Genomic DNA, 22,652 nt, shown 5'->3' with positions numbered 1-22,652 from the left:
ACATTCTGTCGCTGTTTAATTTAAGAAACACTACCAGCCGTTTATAAATATATTTCACTGAAAGAACACAAATTGTCAAGGGTGAAGCTTAGTTGCTTTTTTGCTCATTCTGGGTACAAGCTGCCTTTTTCTGGTATAAGAGTGCCCATCTCTGGCCTGTTTTCAGCATGTTTATGTATGCTACAACTAAATAAAAAAATCGTATTATTTTTATTATATAAGGTTGGATGGCACCGGATATGATTACTACTTAGTAGCTTTTGTGATGCAAAGTTGGTCCAGTGGCCCCATTCCTGATTTACAGTGGCCCAATCGTTATTAAACCAACCCAATAAGTGTCCCTGCCACTACTCACCCCCGTTATTGTCTCTGCCCCAACCCAACTCATTAATGTCTCAGCCCTATCACCAATTAGAGTGTCTGTCCCCAACCACCATATTTATCCTCCTAATGTGCAAATTCTGGTCTCCAGACAATCAGGGAATAGACATGCGATATGTCCCAGCCCCTACGCGACCCACCACAAAGACTCTGGCATGAAGTGGAACCGGAGGCTGGACAGAGTAAAGGTACAGCAGCTTGGTACTTACTACAAAGTGGGGTCTGGCCACCGAGGATTTCAGGCACTTGGTCTGCCCCTCAGAATGCAGGCCACATTCCCCCTGTAGCAGCCCTGCTGCTTGCCCGCTGCAGGTCTGAAGGTAGATTAAAGCTGCCTGCTTAGCGCCCAGAACTATATGTCGTCAGGCCATAGAAGTTCCACATCCCTGATTTTGCAGTAAGCAGTTAGGCTAATTTTCCTGCCATTTCGTTAACAGATCAAGTGAAAAAAAGTAACCAGTAGTGGGTTAAAGAAGAGAAGCGGGACAAAAATCTACATTTCTATATGAAATATATAATATATGAATATGGATTTTTTTTTTTTTTTACTCTACTGGTCACTACTCACGTGATCTGTGAATAAAATCTAAATTTACTGGCTGTCCCCTAGGCCAATAAACATGTTTTTTTTTATTTTTATAACCACAGGTTGAACTCTGACCCCCGTAGCAAACAAACATGCTCATCCAACTCGCTCATTCTTTGCTCGGCTATACGTCCAAAAGGCATTTGGGAGACATTGAATTTTGTGTAACTGCTGATCGGCCTAAATTCGGATGAGGTGCAGTTCGGGCTAAAACCTAATTTGGCTACTCTGGTCTAAATTTCACATATATTGCCAGATTAGCTGAATTGAGAGTATAGCTACATTTTTCCGGTATGGCTATTTCGACCTTCAAGTTGAAATTTACTTTGAAATTCTCATTTTAATAAATAACTGAGTTTGTCTCTCATTCGCACAAACATCATTCCTCTACACAATGGACTCAATTCACATTATTTGTGGGTAAGTGCTTGGCTGAGTATGACGTGACCAGCCTAGCTATTCACTAAAAGTGAGAATTGTTAAGAATTCAAAGTATATTTTGTAGGCAAAAAAGCCAAACTGGCAATGTTCTCTAAGTCAGCTGTGCTTCTAGTTCAATGGCTTTGGCCTTACACACTTTCATTTCCTGACAATGTTCACACTGCAATAGTCCACCATGGCTGGTATGCTATATGCTTGCCATCACTGTCCTCTGGACATAAATCTGTTAACAACCCTTATTGACATTCCAAGAGATGATATGAAATAGCATCGCTAGTCCTTCTTTTGTTAATTATTCAATAATCCTAGTGCAGAGAGTGAGACTGGATCCTACTGAGGATCTGCAAAGGTCAGATAAATTATTCATATAGGAGCTTTATAGAAATAGCGATTGTGATGTACTAAAAGTAAATGCAGTATATGAGAGCAATCCTATATCACGGCAGCATTGCAGTATACATGGAACACTATGGAAACAACTGATTTTTGTTTCAATATCATGATATACAGTAATTGTAAAGAAATCCGCAGCTACATCAGGAAGAAGACTTTTTGGGGAGATGTTGATTAAGACCTTGTGTTTCAGGTGCCGAAGAAGGTTATAGTACAAATGAAAATTATTGGAAAGGTCAGAATTACCATACATGTTATAAGGAACCAGTGGCTTAAAAAGAAGGAAAGGCTATCCGGGTGCTACTGCAAACCTTTAACCCTTTTTAAGGTGGGAGACGGAGATGGCTGCTGGGCTAGTGCAGTGTTTTTAAACCTGTCATTTGGACCCCCAAACAGGCTGCATGTCAGGGTCCTGCTTTAGTAGAAGTAAGATAATCAGTTCATTGAGAAGCCTGTGCATCGGTAGGGACATTCTAATAGGGCATACTTCCCATGTGTCCCTATTTAGGAGGGACAGTCCCTATGTTGGACCCAATCTCTCTGTCCCTCTTTTCTGTCCTAATGCCCCTCCTTTCTAGGAGCTCCAAATTGTTGGTGTGTCTGAGTGTATAACAGAGCTCCACAGCAATAATACTCCCAGTAATGTGTCTAAGTGTATAACAGAGCTCCACAGCAATAATACTCCCAGTAATGTGTCTGAGTGTATAACAGAGCCCCACAGCAATAATACTCCCAGTAATGTGTCTGAGTGTATAACATAGCCCCACAGCAATAATACTCACAGTAATGTGTCTGAGTGTATAGCAGAGCTCCACAGCAATAATACTCCCAGTAATGTGTCTGAGTGTATAACAGAGCTCCACAGCAATAATACTCCCAGTAATGTATCTGAGTGTATAACAGAGCTCCACAGCAATAATACTCCCAGTAATGTGGCTGAGTGTATAACAGAGCTCCACAGCAATAATACTCCCAGTAATGTGTCTGAGTGTATAACAGAGCTCCACAGTAATAATACTCCCAGTAATGTGTCTGAGTGTATAACAGAGCTCCACAGCAATAATACTCCCAGTAATGTCTGAGTGTATAACAGAGCTCCACAGCAATAATACTCCCAGTAATGTGTCTGAGTGTATAACAGAGCCCCACAGTAATAATACTCCCAGTAATGTGTCTGAGTGTATAACAGAGCTCCACAGCAATAATACTCCCAGTAATGTGTCTGAGTGTATAACAGAGCCCCACAGCAATAATACTCCCAGTAATGTGTCTGAGTGTATAACATAGCCCCACAGCAATAATACTCACAGTAATGTGTCTGAGTGTATAACAGAGCTCCACAGCAATAATACTCCCAGTAATGTGTCTGAGTGTATAACAGAGCTCCACAGCAATAATACTCCCAGTAATGTATCTGAGTGTATAACAGAGCTCCACAGCAATAATACTCCCAGTAATGTGTCTGAGTGTATAACAGAGCTCCACAGCAATAATACTCCCAGTAATGTGTCTGAGTGTATAACAGAGCCCCACAGCAATAATACTCCCAGTAATGTGTGTGAGTGTATAACAGAGCCCCACAGCAATAATACCCCCAGTAATGTGTCTGAGTGTATAACATAGCCCCACAGCAATAATACTCACAGTAATGTGTCTGAGTGTATAACAGAGCTCCACAGTAATAATACTCCCAGTAATGTGTCTGAGTGTATAACAGAGCCCCACAGCAATAATACTCCCAGTAATGTGTCTGAGTGTATAACAGAGCCCCACAGCAATAATACTCCCAGTAATGTGTCTGAGAGTATAACAGAGCTCCACAGCAATAATACTCCCAGTAATGTGTCTGAGTGTATAACAGAACTTCACAGCAATAATACTCCCAGTAATGTGTCTGAGTGTATAACAGAGCTCCACAGCAATAATACTCCCAGTAATGTGTCTGAGTGTATAACAGAGCTCCACAGCAATAATACTCCCAGTAATGTGCCTGAGTGTATAACAGAGCTTCACAGCGATAATACTCCCAGCAATGTGTCTGAGTGTATAACAGAGCTCCACAGCAATAATACTCCCAGTAATGTGTCTGAGTGTATAACAGAGCCCCACAGCAATAATACTCCCAGTAATGTGTCTGAGTGTATAACAGAGCCCCACAGCAATAATACTCCCAGTAATGTGTGTGAGTGTATAACAGAGCCCCACAGCAATAATACCCCCAGTAATGTGTCTGAGTGTATAACATAGCCCCACAGCAATAATACTCACAGTAATGTGTCTGAGTGTATAACAGAGCTCCACAGTAATAATACTCCCAGTAATGTGTCTGAGTGTATAACAGAGCTCCACAGTAATAATACTCCCAGTAATGTGTCTGAGTGTATAACAGAACCCCACAGCAATAATACTCCCAGTAATGTGTCTGAGTGTATAACAGAGCTCCAGAGTAATAATACTCCCAGTAATGTGTCTGAGTGTATAACAGAGCTCCACAGCAATAATACTCCCAGTAATGTGTCTGAGTGTATAACAGAGCTCCACAGCAATAATACTCCCAGTAATGTGTCTGAGTGTATAACAGAGCCCCACAGCAATAATACTCCCAGTAATGTGTCTGAGTGTATAACATAGCCCCACAGCAATAATACTCACAGTAATGTGTCTGAGTGTATAACAGAGCTCCACAGCAATAATACTCCCAGTAATGTGTCTGAGTGTATAACAGAGCTCCACAGCAATAATACTCCCAGTAATGTATCTGAGTGTATAACAGAGCTCCACAGCAATAATACTCCCAGTAATGTGTCTGAGTGTATAACAGAGCTCCACAGCAATAATACTCCCAGTAATGTGTCTGAGTGTATAACAGAGCTCCACAGCAATAATACTCCCAGTAATGTGTCTGAGTGTGTAACAGAGCTCCACAGCAATAATACCCCCAGTAATGTGTCTGAGTGTATAACATAGCCCCACAGCAATAATACTCACAGTAATGTGTCTGAGTGTATAACAGAGCTCCACAGCAATAATACTCCCAGTAATGTGTCTGAGTGTATAACAGAGCTCCACAGTAATAATACTCCCAGTAATGTGTCTGAGTGTATAACAGAGCCCCACAGCAATAATACTCCCAGTAATGTGTCTGAGTGTATAACAGAGCCCCACAGCAATAATACTCCCAGTAATGTGTCTGAGTGTATAACATAGCCCCACAGCAATAATACTCACAGTAATGTGTCTGAGTGTATAACAGAGCTCCACAGCAATAATACTCCCAGTAATGTGTCTGAGTGTATAACAGAGCTCCACAGCAATAATACTCCCAGTAATGTATCTGAGTGTATAACAGAGCTCCACAGCAATAATACTCCCAGTAATGTGTCTGAGTGTATAACACAGCTCCACAGCAATAATACTCCCAGTAATGTGTCTGAGTGTATAACAGAGCTCCACAGCAATAATACTCCCAGTAATGTGTCTGAGTGTGTAACAGAGCTCCACAGCAATAATACCCCCAGTAATGTGTCTGAGTGTATAACATAGCCCCACAGCAATAATACTCACAGTAATGTGTCTGAGTGTATAACAGAGCTCCACAGCAATAATACTCCCAGTAATGTGTCTGAGTGTATAACAGAGCTCCACAGTAATAATACTCCCAGTAATGTGTCTGAGTGTATAACAGAGCCCCACAGCAATAATACTCCCAGTAATGTGTCTGAGTGTATAACAGAGCCCCACAGCAATAATACTCCCAGTAATGTGTGTGAGTGTATAACAGAGCCCCACAGCAATAATACCCCCAGTAATGTGTCTGAGTGTATAACAGAGCTCCACAGTAATAATACTCCCAGTAATGTGTCTGAGTGTATAACAGAGCCCCATAGCAATAATACTCCCAGTAATGTGTCTGAGTGTATAACAGAGCCCCACAGCAATAATACTCCCAGTAATGTGTCTGAGAGTATAACAGAGCTCCACAGCAATAATACTCCCAGTAATGTGTCTGAGTGTATAACAGAACTTCACAGCAATAATACTCCCAGTAATGTGTCTGAGTGTATAACAGAGCTCCACAGCAATAATACTCCCAGTAATGTGTCTGAGTGTATAACAGAGCTCCACAGCAATAATACTCCCAGTAATGTGCCTGAGTGTATAACAGAGCTTCACAGCGATAATACTCCCAGTAATGTGTCAGAGTGTATAACATAGCCCCACAGCAATAATACTCACAGTAATGTGTCTGAGTGTATAACAGAGCTCCACAGTAATAATACTCCCAGTAATGTGTCTGAGTGTATAACAGAGCTCCACAGTAATAATACTCCCAGTAATGTGTCTGAGTGTATAACAGAGCTCCACAGTAATAATACTCCCAGTAATGTGTCTGAGTGTATAACAGAGCTCCACAGCAATTATACTCCCAGTAATGTGTCTGAGTGTATAACAGAGCTCCACAGTAATAATACTCCCAGTAATGTGTCTGAGTGTATAACAGAGCCCCACAGCAATAATACTCCCAGTAATGTGTCTGAGTGTATAACAGAGCTCCAGAGTAATAATACTCCCAGTAATGTGTCTGAGTGTATAACAGAGCTCCACAGCAATAATACTGCCAGTAATGTCTGAGTGTATAACAGAGCTCCACAGCAATAATACTCCCAGTAATGTGTCTGAGTGTATAACAGAGCTCCATAGCAATAATACTCCCAGTAATGTGTCTGAGTGTATAACAGAGCTCCACAGCAATAATACTGCCAGTAATGTCTGAGTGTATAACAGAGCTCCACAGCAATAATACTGCCAGTAATGTCTGAGTGTATAACAGAGCCCCACAGCAATAATACTCCCAGTAATGTGTCTGAGTGTATAACAGAGCTCCACAGCAATAATACTCCCAGTAATGTGTCTGAGTGAATAAAAGAGCTCCACAGTAATAATACTCCCAGTAATGTGTCTGAGTGTATAACAGAGCTTCACAGCAACAATACTCCCAGTAATGTGTCTGAGTGTATAACAGAACTTCACAGCAATAATACTCCCAATAATGTGTCTTTATCTACAATAAATGTGTTTAGAAATCAGTCTGTGTAAATAATATACTTTGTTCTTGTTCTTGTTCTAAATTACATTTTAGTTGTATAAATTGTTATTAGTAGGTCACCTAAAAGTGCCCCTCTTTGTCCATTTGAAATATTGGGGGAGTATAAATGACAGTGCTATTATATTAACACAATGAGTCTAAAGTTTATGCTAGAAGTGAATTTGTATTCAAAGTATTCAGTAGATAATATATCATGCATTTATTGATTACTGCATTGATGGAGATCTATGCTAAGTGCTAAGGATACAAGTACAAGATAAGAATTGTTAAAGGAAACCTGACATTTTGAATTATTTAAAATAAGAAATTGCATGCGTTGTATTGTTTATGTATAATGTTTTGTAATGGACACATTTAAGTAAATACCTTTTTTTGTGGCTTCTCCTGGTGTAGCCAAGCTTCATTAGGGTAGTAAACTTAAATTTCTCTTAAAGGACCACTATAGTGCCAGGAAAACATACTCGGTGCTGAAGGGGGAGGAAGGGGTTAATCCCTTACTTTTTTTTCAAGCGCCGGGCTCCCTCGGCGCTGGGGACTCTCCCCCTTTTTGGCGCCATCGGCTGAACAAGAGCCGCACGCGCATTCAGCCAGTCAATAGGAAAGCATTCTCAAAGCTTTCCTATGGGCGCTGGCGTCTTCTAACTGTGAGAATCACAGTGAGAAGCACGGAAGTGCCCCTAGCGGCTGTCAATGAGACAGCCACTAGAGGCTGGATTAACCCATAGGTAAACATAGCAGTTTCTCTGAAACTGCTATGTTTACAGCAGAAAGGGTTAATCCTATATGGACCTGGCACCCAGACCACTTCATTAAGCTGAAGTGGTCTGGGTGCCTATAGTGGTCATTTAAGCACAGTTTACCTAATCCAAAACTGCACAGATAATCAACAGCCTTTTGTGCATTCTTGAATCTCAAAAATTCTCCCATATTTTCCCAGATATGACTATAGACGTCTGTGCTGGAACATCTGCTGAGTATCTAACCTTTTCATTTACGGTGCGTGGATAGGAGTGTTTGGCTAAATTGCTGTTGGGCAGGCAATCAATTTGTGTTGAGAGGAGTTTGGGGACATTTTTTCGAAATCACAGTTTTTCCGTACTTCTTCCCTTTTTTCCAACAAAGCTTTGTGTATTGGAAAAAAAAACAAGAGGGCGAGTAAAACAAATCATTGATTACTTCCAGTGTTGTAGCACACGCTCGATTTTACTAATATAAACATGCTTACGTTCTATTCAATAGATTGTTTAAAGCCGCCAGGGCTGTAGAATAGAATGATATAGGAATAACATTACACAACACAGTTTATATTCAAAACCTCGGCATGTGTTTTAACTTTGAAGTAAAATTCTTAGCACATTCCCTCCCAACAACGTGTCTATGTGTTCACTTACATTGCAAACGTTTAGCCCAGGAAGCCCTATTATTCACATTGCGTTAATTATGTTTTTTTTTACTGTGCCATTGCCCTATTCTGTTTTACACCTCTGCAGAGGGACGGTAAGTGTCACCCACTTCTTTTACTTCGCCCAAACTAATCAGCGACTGTTGTAGGTCAAACTTTATGGGTGCAATTTACAAGGGAGGGGGATATGATATTTTTACATTCTGGTGCATTTTTGAAAAAGCTATATTTCCATCAAGTTCCTTACAAATGCCAGTGAGTTTATTTGATGAATTATGATCCTCTAGAGTAGTGGTCCCTACCACTACTGAGAAATGCATGTTCCGGGTGTGCCCCCCCATTCCACTTTTTTTCTGTGTATATTTCTAATACAGACAGATTCCTGTTGGGTTGAGCACCCCACTCATCCATGATAGGTGACCCATAGGAGGTGACTAGAGATGTCGCGAAACATAAAATTTTCCGTTCGTGAACGACGAATGCGAATTTCCGCAAATGTTCGCGAACTGGCGAACCGGGCGAACCGCCATAGACTTCAATAGGCAGGCGAATTTTAAAACCCACAGGGACTCTTTCTGGCCACAATAGTGATGGAAAAGTTGTTTCAAGGGGACGAACACCTGGACTGTGGCATGCCGGAGGGGGATCCATGGCAAAACTCCCATGGAAAATTACATAGTTGATGCAGAGTCTGGTTTTAATCCATAAAGGGCAGAAATCACCTAACATTCCTAAATAGTTTGGAATAACGTGCTTTAAAACATCAGGTATCGATCAGGTGTTGTATCGATCAGGCAGTGTAAGGGTTACGCCCGCTTCACAGTGACAGACCAAACTCCCCGTTTAACGCACCGCAAACAACCGCAAACATGGTTGGATACCAAGCTAGCCATGTCCCGTTCCTTGTCCTCACTGATGTCATTGAAGGTCTCTTCCTCCACCCAGCCACGTACAACACCAAGGGTCCCTGAAAGGTGACAACAAGCCCCCTGGGACGCCTGCTGTGTTTGGTCTTCCACCTCCTCAAAGCCACCTTCCTCCTCTGACTCCTCTTCTTCAGACTCCTCTCTCTGCGTTGCCTCTCTCTGCGTTATTATAAGGTGTGTTAAGTAGTACTATTATTTCACAGTCAAATTTCTAGGGTTTTTTTTTAATGTACACTACTGTTACACCAGATATGAGTTGCACTGGTGTGACACTGTGCCCTGGCAGGCCCTGAAACGCACACGTGTGAAGGAAACTGACTGCTATTATTTCACAGTCAAATTTCTAGTTTTTTATTAAATGTACACTACTGTTACACCAGATATGAGCTGCACTAGTGTGACACTGTGCCCTGGCAGGCCCTGAAACGCACACGTGTGAAGGAAACTGACTGCTATTATTTCACAGTCAAAAAAGTGTTGTTGTTTTTTTTAATGTACACTACTGTTACACCAGATATGAGTTGCACTGGTGTGACACTGTGCCCTGGCAGGCCCTGAAACGCACACGTGTGAAGAAAACTGACTGCTATTATATTACAGTCAAAAAAGTTTTGTTTTTTTTAAATGCAAGCTATTGTGACACCAGATATGAGTGGTGGCACTGGGCAAGTGGGCACAGTATACGCTGTGAGCCTGACACACACGCTGGCAGGCAGGCAACTGCAATTAGATTACACAGGGAAAAAAAAAAAAGCAGACTGATGTTCTAGCCCTAAAAAGGGCTTTTTGGGGGTGCTGTCCTTACAGCAGAGATCAGATAAGTCCTTCAGGACTGTAGTGGACACTGAATACACTAGCCTAGCTATCGATTTCCCTGTTAAATCAGCAGCAGCTACACTTTCCCTCCTCTCACTAAGAATGCAGCTTCCGAATGAATCTAAAATGGATGCTGTCCAGGAGGTGGGAGGGTCTGGGAGGGAGGGTCTGCTGCTGATTGGCTGGAATGTGTCTGCTGACTGTGAGGTACAGGGTCAAAGTTTACTCAATGATGACAAATAGGGGGCGGACCGAACATCGCATATGTTCGCCCGCAGTGGCGAACGTGAACAAGCTATGTTCGCTGGGAACTATTCGCCAACGAACTATTCGGGACATCACTAGAGGTGACCAAAGGAAAGAATACATTTGAATACATATTTACTTTGTTTATACACAAGAATACACATTACTCAGGTCAATGCAAAGCCCACAAACTTTTCACTTTAAGAGTCTACGCTAGAAAATTCACTGCAAGAGATATTAAGATAAAGCTTACAGGGTTTAAAGTGATTAAACCTGTAATGTTCTTTAATTTATCTCCATCTACTTTTAATTTGATGAACAATAACGTGAGATTTTTTTTTCTTACCTGCATATTCTATTTTTCTCTTTTCCAGCTCGGCTTCAATCTGGTCTAAAACCATGGCTAGTTCAATTAGAATTTTCTTCAGGTAATTCACATTATCATGTTCTAAGATCTTTGCCTTAAAAAAAACAAAAAGAAACAACAAAGTCATTTTTTTAAAGGGATTTAAAGGGACACTAGAGGTATCACTTCATCTAAACAAGGTGGTCTGTGTGCAATTCCCTTGTTATTTTAGATACGGCAATGTTTCCATTGCAAGGCTACACACAACTCTAGTCTTTGTGTTCATTACAACCACTAGAGGCGCTTTCCCTGTGTGAACCAAGTCAAACTCTGTTTTTACACATTACTTCATCTGAATGCTTGTCGTAGAGAGCTTTTGATTGGAGAATTGTGGTGCTTGCTGCGCAAGTGCTTGTCATCCCAGATGCTTCTCTTTGAAGACAAAGAACGCGCCGCAGAACGTGATGATTGCGTTTAACCGCCGTATTCCCTGAGATCTGGAGAAGGGATTTTATTTGTAAATAAGGCAACCAGATCCTTACCATGAGTTTCTTTTGTTTGGAAAGATAAGGCTCTGTTAGTTGAGGTTCTTCGTGATCAAGTTTGAGGAGTTCAGTGCTGGCATTCTCCAGATGTCCTGAAGTGCAAATGACGAAGAAGAAAATACAATATTTATTTAACTTAACTGAAAAGCAACATCATTTTCTATGCCATGCATTTAGTTCTTTTTAAAAAAAGTCAGTGTTTTCTGCAACATTGTTTTTTGTCAGGGTAAAGGTCGCATTGTCGACGTGATAAATGTTTGTACAATATTTAAAATCCTATAAAAATTATTAGTTATCAAACAAAAATGAAGACAGTGGTGTCTTACGCCTATAAATTAAACCAGACATTTTCGATTGGTATATAAAATACAGACAGAAAATGTCATATTACATTACAGTGAAATGGGTTCAGAAAGTTTATATATTCTTTAAAAAAATATATATATTTATATATATATATGATTATCTTTTTCTCTTTATCTAGTCAAAATTTAGTAAAAAAACATTTGGCCTTACTTACACTCGTACCCTACCCTATGTTTTAATTCCAGCTTCAAAAAAGGGACAAAGAAAGATAGATAAGACAGACAGACTATGCGAATTCTTGAAATCTTGGGTATTGCATAGCTTCACTTATTACAGTACTGACAATCGGCCCATTGACTTCTAGTTAGAACTTTGGTGGACCTGCTACTGATACCTGGCAAATGGACTTTATAAGGTCATCTTTCCCCACTTGCTGACATAGCAAAAGGCAGCCAGATAACATGGCCACTTACGGCGGATCTCTGCAGTGGCGTACTTTGGGATCATGGAATCCACTGTGAGTTCCGGGTGTAGAATACATCCATGTGTGTAGGCATCCATTGGTAGATTCTCTAAGATTTCTCTGTACTGGAGGACTCGGGTGTGGAGAAGACTCCCGGCTTCAGGTATCAACTGAGGAATAAGTTCTAGAATTGAAAAACAAAGGTGAACATATTCAATATATTCTACTCGATGATGAAAAGATCTGCTGGCCTAGGAGGAGAACGATAAGGTTTATTTACTACATTCCAAACAAAAATGTGAATTAAAATGTGTATAAGAAATTTCAGATCAAATGTTAAAAAAAAGTTTACAATTTGCCATTTGGATTTCAATAATCTACAATTTGGAGTTTAACGAATGAACCCGAATGTGTTCATTAAAAATATTGACTGTATTTGTGCTTGGTCCTTGGAAACCACCAGGAGGGGCTATCATACTGGTATGTTACGGCTTGTCCTCATGCTTTTAACACACCATCCTGGCAGTATATTTTAGCATAAGAGGCAACACTTATAATAGACATTACAACAAAACTAAACTTGGATATGTTTAATATTAGGCTTGCATGGGGTAGCAATTGTGTGAATAGGGGGTGGGTTTCCCCTGCCCCCCCCAAAAAAAAACCAAAAAACAAAAAAAACGATATTCACTATATTATATGTAAAGAGTTGATTATCCCATACCACTAATAGACTCCCCAGTGATAATATATATTTTGCCGGTGGAATACAGCATGGTCTAAATAATACATGATCCCTAAGTGGGGCTTGGAATATTGTGATAGGCTATAGTAATTTACCGTGAATAGGTATTTATAAGCGGTTTTATTTGAAACATAATTGGATCATCCCTACATTATCAAGTGCCACTGCCAACTGTTCTATTACAGAAAATGATAGAAATTAAATGAAAATGATAAAATACCCATAAATAAATGATTGTAAAGTGTTACATGTAATTGCCATTCAATCTGAGATTTAGTAATTCAGCACTTTCCCTACACTGTCTTTTATCACCAGAGCTGTACTGGCAAATTTGGGGTGCACTCCTAGCTCAGGGGACCTTTTAAAGGGTGTCTGTCATAACAAATACGACTTCGTCTTAAATTATAAGAGAATAAAATGTCATGTATACATTTTGCAAGCAGGATAGGTGGCAAATTGTTAGATTTCTCTAAAATCAGAGTTTAAAAAAACAGCCATTTCCTCCTCTGTTCTGTCTGTGCCAAACTATGCTGATGAGCAGAGATAAGGCTGTGCTTCTTTATGATCTGCTATCAGGGAAAAAAAACCTCTGGGTGTCTCTCCTGCTTGAATACAGCCAGGGGACGCAATGCTTGCAAGGGGAGGTAGGGATAAGGGGCAGGCTCTGTGTGATAGCAGCAGGGAGAGAGGACAGAACGATGTACTGCAGCACCTTTAGACAATCTGAATAAATTTAAATTTAAATATGAGCTTTTAATAGTATAAAAGGAAGAAACACGTAGTTGTACGAGTCAAGCCAGATGGTTTGAATACTGCAAACCTTTATCTGTCATGATAGGTTCACTTTCAAATAAACCCACAGAATGGCACTTTCTCTATTATTCCTGAGTAACTATGAGTAATTTTGTTTTAGATCTCAGCTGATTAACTCCCGTCATCCCACTGTGCCAGAAATGAAATTAATGCATTGCTTGATTCAATATCCCTACTAAGCCCATGGAAAGCTAACAAATGAGGCCAAAATTTTACAGAACCGTCTCCCACATGGTGCTGTGCTGACGTCGTAACGCGTTTCACCAATCAATGGCTTCCTCAGACCTGCCATTGATTAGTGAAACGCGTTAAGACACCTGTTGCTTTTCAGCACTTTGGATGCTGTTTTTAAGTACTTTTTTTTTTTTTTTACTTTGTGAGTGACACAATTTCCATAATTATGTAAGACCAGATTCCCTTTGCTGTAGTACTCTAAATATTTGCGTCAGGAAGACAGCCACTAGAGGCTGGATTAACCCCTAATGTAAACATAGCAGTTTCTCTGAAACTGCTATGTTTATATCTAAAGGGTTAAAATCTGAGGGACCTGGCACCCAGACCACTTCATTGAGCTGAAGTGGTCTGGGTGACTATAGTGTCCCTTTAACCCCTTAAGGACCAAACTTCTGGAATAAAAGGGAATCATGACGTGTCAGACACGTCATGTGTCCTTAAGGGGTTAACTAAGTGCTTTACATTGATCACTGTTAAACAAATTAAAATAATTTTATAGATTTACAAGAATTAAATGTTCAGTAAAAAGCATTCTAATAATAGAATTACTGTAAATTAATCAATTAACAGGGAAAGAATTGTAGCAATTTCAAGAAAACTAATTTATTAAAGAATTCTTTCCTAGAACTGAAGTGTAGCCCTCTGCTTCAATCTACACGGAAATCTGCTTAGTCCAACAAATCCTCTGACCTTCTAACGACATGTTTATATATTTTAGTCATCCTCACTTCTCAATCAATACTTCCCCCAGGGAAAGCTGCAACGCAAGAACAAATTCTTCAAGACTCCTTGTTTCTCTTTCTGGAGAGAACCAAGACATGTTAACGTATTATCTCTGTCAGGAATGTACAGAGCTCGCAAAACAAAAATCTTAGAAAGCCCGTATAACCAGTCCTTAGAGGTGGCTGGACTTAAAGGGACTCTCCAGTGCCAGGAAAACAAACCGTTTTCCTGGCACTGCAGGTCCCCTCTCCCTCCCACTCCCATCCCAAGTTGCTGAAGGGGTTAAAACTCCTTCAGTGACTTACCTGTATCCAGCGCCGATGTCCCTCGGCGCTGGGTCAGGGTCCGCCCACGCTCCTCCCCCGCCGACGTCATCCGGCAGGGGAGATGTAATGCGCATTAGACCTCCCCATAGGAAAGGATTGAAAAATTCTTTCAGTGCTTTCCTGTGGGAATTTCAGCGACGCTGGAGGTCCTCACATAGCATGAGGACGTTGAGCGACACTATAAACATGGAAGTGCCCTCTAGTAGACAGCCACTAGAGGAGGAGTTAACCCTGCAAGGTAAATATTGCAGTTTATGAAAACTGCAATAATTACACTTGCAGGGTTAAGGGTAGTAGGAGTTGGCACCCAGACCACTCCAATGGGCAGAAGTGGTCTGGGTGCCTGGAGTGTCCCTTTAATGTATAAAGCAGATTCAGAATGGTCGAGGAACAAGACGAGGCCAAAGTCTCACAAAATAACAGGACAGGCTAAAGTAAGGATAGTTAAGCCAAGTCACTTGTTCCTGTTTATGCAGCCCTAGACACACCTCCCATGACTGTGACTCACACAGCCTGCACAAAAAAATGGTTTCATTTTCCATCAGATTTTGACTTGCTTTAGATGTTTTTATCTCCTGCTCTATAAATCGAAATTTAATCACATACAGGATGCTCATGCAGGCTTTAGAAGTCAATTAACAGAGTAGGAGATAGCACATTCTAAATTAAACAGACTGTGCAATAAAAGAACCTAGAATATCTAGGTTCCTTTTCAGGAAGTATTTAGGAAGACTGTGAAAGTCACATGCAGGGAGGTGTGACTAGGGTTCATAAACAAACTGATTTAACTCCTAAATGGCAGAAAATTGAGCAGTGACACTGCAGGTGCATGATTTATACACCAAAACTGCTTCATTAAGCTAAAGTTGTTTTGCCTATAGTGTCCGTTTAACTCAGTATATATCTGTCAATTTTTTGGCTGTGATGTCGGGTTTACTATGAAATCCGCACATTGTTATTTCCCTGATATACTGGGATGGAATACCGAAACAGCTATTTTTGTCTGTCTTTCAGCAGCTTATAACAAAGTGTAAACACCTCAGGCATTGCTACAAATGTACCTACTAACAAATTAACATTCTGCAGGAGAAATTGACACAAAATTGTTACTGTGGTTTTCTTTTTGTTAGTTTCACACATACTGACTGAACATACATCTCTTTTTATTACAAGTAAGCCTTGGGAGCCTTTAGTGACCTTATAGAGTTCGGAGCGCTTTGCAGTCAGACATATATAGTCTACTCATTATTATAGGCAGCACACCTCTCCCATCTTCCTTCAAACGTGTGACCAAAAGCATTGCAGTCTACCTGACTGCCTACAGCAATCAGCCTTTCATGCACCCTGTCTTTAAGTGTGCAGGAATTGAATGTCTGCTAATTTCTTTCAGGGATTTTAATGCCAAATCACACTGTTAGACGCCTGGCAGGTCACTAGGACACATTTGGGAGTGCATTCCTGATACAGAAATAACTGTATAGATTCCTGGAAGGTAATGATTATAAAACAGATCAGAGCTTTTATCTAGCAAAGAAGAGTATAATTAGCAAGAGCGAAATACTCTTTAAAGAAACAAAACATTTTAAGGAGGGATTACAATGGCCCTAAACTATTTTAAGAATAGTTATAAAAACTGCAAAGAGGTCATAGGAGAAAAGAACAAGGGAGGAAGATCTAGAGAGAGATAGGAAACTCCTAATCTCTATTCCAGATCGACCAAGGTAGGAAACCCCTTCCTAGTTGTAATGCTAAAACTTAACCTTTAATGGAAATATAATAAAACAATATAAACACAAATAATGAAAATAACGAAGAAAACAAAAATAAAGATAAAAATAAAAATGGAGTGGTTCCTAAATAACTGTGGTAATGGACAATAGAAATCGTAGAAAAATCAACTGTCGTCCTTGAAAACCACCTATAGATAGAGAACTAAAGTCCAAACTGTTCCCAAATAAGGGGAGGTGTAGAGAGATAAAGGGAGAAAGTCAGAGTTGTACTATGTTGGCCCTTTAAAACTCTTAAATGGAAGGGTTAGCAACTCTAGAAAAACTGTTGCATACTAGCTAACAAGTGGGTACTATAAAAAAGTAGCACTGTGAAATATACACTTGTAGCAAAACCCTAAATCCTTAATGGAAAGGTTGGCAACTCTAGAAAAACTGTTGCATACTAGCTAACAAGTGGGTACTATAAATAAGTAGCACTGTAAAATATACACTTGTAGCAAAACCCTATATCCTATGGAGCTCCCATGCATTGTACATACAGGAGACCACCCACATAGAGCAGAGGAAGTGTGTCTAAACTCGGTAGACTAAATCGCCAGCTGAACCTCCAAACTTCCAGTTAAAACTCGGCTAACTGTTTAGCCAACAGAGACTCTCAACCCCTGGAACCCCTCTTAGTAAACCTCAAGTGTTCCGATAAAAGAACAAACAGTCTGGCTAGACTAAAGACTCAAAGTCTGGAAAACACTCCTGACTAGCTACCTAACGCGCGTTTCAGCGCTTCAAAATGCGCCTTCGTCAGAGGTACAAGCGTCGTGCTGTCCTTCTGACGGCTCTTTTATACCTAGAGAGCCGGCAACATAAGGAGGGAGTGGAGGATTCATTCGCGCCAAAAAACGGCGTTCCAATCAGTTCCGCCCATCTGATTACGTCATGGGCTGATTGACAGGATATGCAAATGGATGTCAAACCACCTAAATGCTTGCTTCAAAATAAAGAAAAAGACCCCAATTGTATGCTTATGAAGAATCAATAAAGAAGGGATGAATCACTCCTATAAACTAGAGGGATGCAGCAAAATTATGACTCAGTCATATTACACTGGTGTGCATCCATAATTATAGAAAAATAATAATAATGAAATAATAATAATAATAGTGATGATAATTCAAAATAAAACATATAGGAACGGGTCTAATAATAATTTTAAATTTGTCTTTAAAAAGGCAGTATCAAAGACTTGTATGTCTTGAAGATGACAGCATCCAAGACTCCCAGCTCTTAAAGGGACAGGTATATGTAATCCAAGTTATTCAAAATATAACAAAAGTATTTACAGAAATTTATGAAATATATACAGATTAAAGATAGAAGCATTACTGATGGTATAAGATAATGCTCTCAGTGTAATTCATTTTTCAATGAAGGGAGTGAACGTGAACCCTTCATTTAGACCATTGGGGGTCAGTGTATTGAAACTGTAAATCCAGAAGGATTCTCTTCTGAGGAGAGTGCGGTCTAAGTCACCCCCTCTACGACCCAATAGGACTCTCTCAATCCCTGCAAATTTTACCCCCCTCGTGTCGCCGTGGTGGTAATTCCTAATGTGTCTAGCGACAGGGGTATCTTTGAGGTTTCTGACTGAGTGTATGTGTTCCATAACACGCCTCTTAAAGGGGCGTATGGTTTTCCCCACATACCTAAGTCCACATACACAAGTCAATAGGTATATGATGCCTTTCATGTTGCAGTTGAAGAAGTGTTTCACTTGACATGCCGTATTGTCTATCAAATTTGGAAGTATTTTAGAGTTTTTCATCATATATTGGCAGGCTACACACTTACCACATTGGTAGGTACCCTGCACTGAAAGCCAGTTAGTAGTGGCGCATCTAGAGGACAAGTGGCTGGAAACCAAGACATCTTTTAAATTTTTCCCTCTCCGTGCAGTAAGAGAAGCAAATGGAGTCACAGCTCCCTTCAGTTGGGGATCTTGAGAGATCAGTGGCCAGAACCTACCCAGTATCCGTTTGGACTGGTCCCATCCGGAGTCAAACGTTGCTATGCAACGAATGGGTTCCTGTTTGGATGGTGTTGCCTTGTCTTTTAAGAGGTCTTCCCTGTTACTCAATAGTGCCCTTTGATATGCCCTCTTGAGGCAACGATTGGGGTATCCCCTCTCTTTGAATCTTGTTCTCAGGAGTTTAGCTTGATCCATGAACTCCTCCACAGTTGAGCAATTTCTCCTCAAGCGGAGGTACTGTCCAACTGGAATCCCATTTTTGAGGGGTGTCGGGTGATAGCTATCCCACCTCAGCATGGTGTTTGTTGAGGTGGGCTTCCTATAGAGGGTAGTATCAATTACCAAGTCTTTAGAGATGTTAAAGGTGCAATCTAGAAAGTTAAGTGTGGTTCCTCCGATCTCAAACGTGAATCTTAGATTGAGATCATTGGAGTTCAGATTTTCCACAAAGGATCTGAAACAGTCCTCCGTTCCAGTCCAGACAACGAGGACATCATCGATAAATCTCTTCCACAAAAATACATATTTTGTGAAATCAGCATTGGTATCAGAGAACACCACATTTTCTTCCCACCATCCCAGGTGCAGGTTGGCATACGATGGAGCACAAGACGTGCCCATAGCAGTCCCCTGCACCTGGTGGTAGAACTGGCCATCGAAGAGGAAGAAATTGTGGGTCAGGATAAATCTCAGCAAATTGATCACGAATTTCGTGTGGCAACCATGTCTCGGACCACGTGTGGCAAGATAGCATTCAGAATGCACAAGACCTTGAGTATGGGGGATCGACGAATACAGGGCCTCCACGTCGAGACTACATAGAAGTGCGTTGCTTGGTATACTGAGAGAGGCTAGACATTTTAATGTGTCCTTAGTGTCTCTCAAGTATGAAGGTAATTTTTCGACGTATGGTCTCACTATTGTATCTACATATAGACTGGCCCTGTTCGTTAGGTTATTAACCCCTGACACAATAGGTCTAGCTGTTAGTTGGATACATTTTTTGTGCACCTTGGGTAGGCAATAGAATGTAGAAACCACTGGACTTTTATTATAGATGTAGGTGTGTTCGTCCCTACTCAAGATGCCATCATCAAATGCTGAGTCCAAGATGGCTTTGAGATCCGATAGAAATTTAGTGGAAGGGTCAGATTTTAGGGTACGGTAAGTTGTTTCATCCTTGAGTATGTTAGTAGCTAACTGGATGTAGTGTGTCCTATTTAGAACCACAATATTTCCACCCTTATCTGCCGGTTTGATTATGATGTCCTCGTTGTCTCGCAGGCCACGGAGGGCTCGCCATTCCTCCCTCGAGAGGTTACTGTGAGGTCGGGGTTCCAGAGAATCGACTTTGAGCTTCTGTATCATGTTGCATACAGACTCTATAAATAGCTCGACATTTTTAAAGTCCCTGATATTAGGAGTGAATTTGCTTTTAGGGCACAGTTCTGTATAGGGTTGTGGAGAGGTAACATCGTTATCCTCCAGTAGGGACACTAAATCATTTAGACACTGGTATTCTCTAACACTAAAGCCGAGATCTTTGGCTCTTTTTTCATTTATGGTATAGAAGAACTTATGGAGGGTCAACCGTCTCCCAAACAAATGGATGTCTTTGATCCAGTCAAACTTATTAAAAGGGGGGACCGGAACAAAAGATAAGCCCTTCATCAAAATTTGAGATTGCTGTTCAGTGAGTATAGTGTCAGAGAGATTAAGCACCTTGGTGTTAGTGCTTAGTATCTTTTCCGTGCCCTTCCTCTGTACCGTGTTTGTCTGTACTGTGGTGGTTGTTCCCCCTCTCGGGGGTTGTGCCCTAAAAAAGTCACCCCCTTTTTAAGAATGCTTTTTGATTGTTCACTGGCCTGGGACATAGAAGAGGTACTGCTATCGTCGTTGTCTGTATCTGATGTCTCGTATTCAGATGTGGTGTTCTGATCTGAATCTACTCTGGTACTTCTTTTGAATTTTCTATACACTCGCTCATTTTTGTAGTCGTGATGATCTCTGGGAAACTTTCTGTGTTTTCGTTTTTTAATTGAATCTCTATACTTGTTTAAGTTTTGTTGAAGATTATCCTCTTGGGTGTTAAAGTTAGGATCTTCCTTAAAGGTTTGAGTGGCTTCTACTGCCTCAATAACTTTTTCATTAACTGCGGTGAGTCGTTTATTTTCAAACCTGCAGATGATATCCATAAAGGTTTTAGAACAAAGATTCGCTGCCTCTTCCCATTCCTTTAGAAGGGCAGCGTCATCCATGTCAATATTAGGCAAGATTTGTACCCTGAGACCCCTTGGTATCATGGATTTATTAAGATAATTGTGTAGAGATGATAATTCCCACCCAATCCTGATTTGTTGCTTACATAAATTAGATAAACGTTTAAATTTGGATTCAATGCTCATGTCAGTTGATGGAAATAAACATTCTTTATCTGAAAACACTTTGTCAGCATCTAGACACCATTGATTTGGGTCTTTTAATTGGTTCAAAAAACTGGCCATGTTAATGAATTACACTGGAGTAAGGAACACGGCACACTTTTAAGGTATTGAAACCTGTTAGAAATATCGAAAAGAGAGAACCAAAAGCTAGTTGCCTGGGGCAACCAGCCTATGAGTGTGCCTGGGGAAACCTGGGAAAGGGGGTAACCCTTACATACGTTATAGGAGAAAAGAACAAGGGAGGAAGATCTAGAGAGAGATAGGAAACTCCTAATCTCTATTCCAGATCGACCAAGGTAGGAAACCCCTTCCTAGTTGTAATGCTAAAACTTAACCTTTAATGGAAATATAATAAAACAATATAAACACAAATAATGAAAATAACGAAGAAAACAAAAATAAAGATAAAAATAAAAATGGAGTGGTTCCTAAATAACTGTGGTAATGGACAATAGAAATCGTAGAAAAATCAACTGTCGTCCTTGAAAACCACCTATAGATAGAGAACTAAAGTCCAAACTGTTCCCAAATAAGGGGAGGTGTAGAGAGGTAAAGGGAGAAAGTCAGAGTTGTACTATGTTGGCCCTTTAAAACTCTTAAATGGAAGGGTTAGCAACTCTAGAAAAACTGTTGCATACTAGCTAACAAGTGGGTACTATAAAAAAGTAGCACTGTGAAATATACACTTGTAGCAAAACCCTAAATCCTTAATGGAAAGGTTGGCAACTCTAGAAAAACTGTTGCATACTAGCTAACAAGTGGGTACTATAAATAAGTAGCACTGTAAAATATACACTTGTAGCAAAACCCTATATCCTATGGAGCTCCCATGCATTGTACATACAGGAGACCACCCACATAGAGCAGAGGAAGTGTGTCTAAACTCGGTAGACTAAATCGCCAGCTGAACCTCCAAACTTCCAGTTAAAACTCGGCTAACTGTTTAGCCAACAGAGACTCTCAACCCCTGGAACCCCTCTTAGTAAACCTCAAGTGTTCCGATAAAAGAACAAACAGTCTGGCTAGACTAAAGACTCAAAGTCTGGAAAACACTCCTGACTAGCTACCTAACGCGCGTTTCAGCGCTTCTAAATGCGCCTTCGTCAGAGGTACAAGCGTCGTGCTGTCCTTCTGACGGCTCTTTTATACCTAGAGAGCCGGCAACATAAGGAGGGAGTGGAGGATTCGTTTGCGCCAAAAAACGGCGTTCCAATCAGTTCCGCCCATCTGATTACGTCATGGGCTGATTGACAGGATATGCAAATGCATGTCAAACCACCTAAATGCTTGCTTCAAAATAAAGAAAAAGACCCCAATTGTATGCTTATGAAGAATCAATAAAGAAGGGATGAATCACTCCTATAAACTAGAGGGATGCAGCAAAATTATGACTCAGTCATATTACACTGGTGTGCATCCATAATTATAGAAAAATAATAATAATGAAATAATAATAATAATAGTGATGATAATTCAAAATAAAACATATAGGAACGGGTCTAATAATAATTTTAAATTTGTCTTAAAAAAGGCAGTATCAAAGACTTGTATGTCTTGAAGATGACAGCATCCAAGACTCCCAGCTCTTAAAGGGACAGGTATATGTAATCCAAGTTATTCAAAATATAACAAAAGTATTTACAGAAATTTATGAAA

At 40.4% G+C, this 22,652-nt stretch overlaps 1 protein-coding gene across 1 annotated transcript in view; it reads right to left on the bottom strand.

The window, feature by feature from the left end:
* The window catches only part of GDAP1L1 (ganglioside induced differentiation associated protein 1 like 1), a 48,381-nt gene that overhangs the window by 2,847 nt on the left and 22,882 nt on the right, over positions 1 to 22,652 (bottom strand). The window contains exons 3-5 of the mRNA XM_063425600.1: positions 11,969 to 12,142; positions 11,187 to 11,281; positions 10,645 to 10,759 (exon numbers count right to left, since the gene is read on the bottom strand). Coding sequence (XP_063281670.1) covers positions 10,645 to 10,759; positions 11,187 to 11,281; positions 11,969 to 12,142 — 384 coding nt within the window. The remainder of the gene's footprint in view (positions 1 to 10,644; positions 10,760 to 11,186; positions 11,282 to 11,968; positions 12,143 to 22,652) is intronic.

Source organism: Pelobates fuscus, chromosome 6 (assembly GCF_036172605.1).
Source record: "Pelobates fuscus isolate aPelFus1 chromosome 6, aPelFus1.pri, whole genome shotgun sequence".
NCBI lineage: Eukaryota > Metazoa > Chordata > Amphibia > Anura > Pelobatidae > Pelobates > Pelobates fuscus.
The sequence above is the reverse complement of the archived record's forward strand: the minus strand, read 5'-3'. Positions and strand labels throughout refer to the sequence as shown.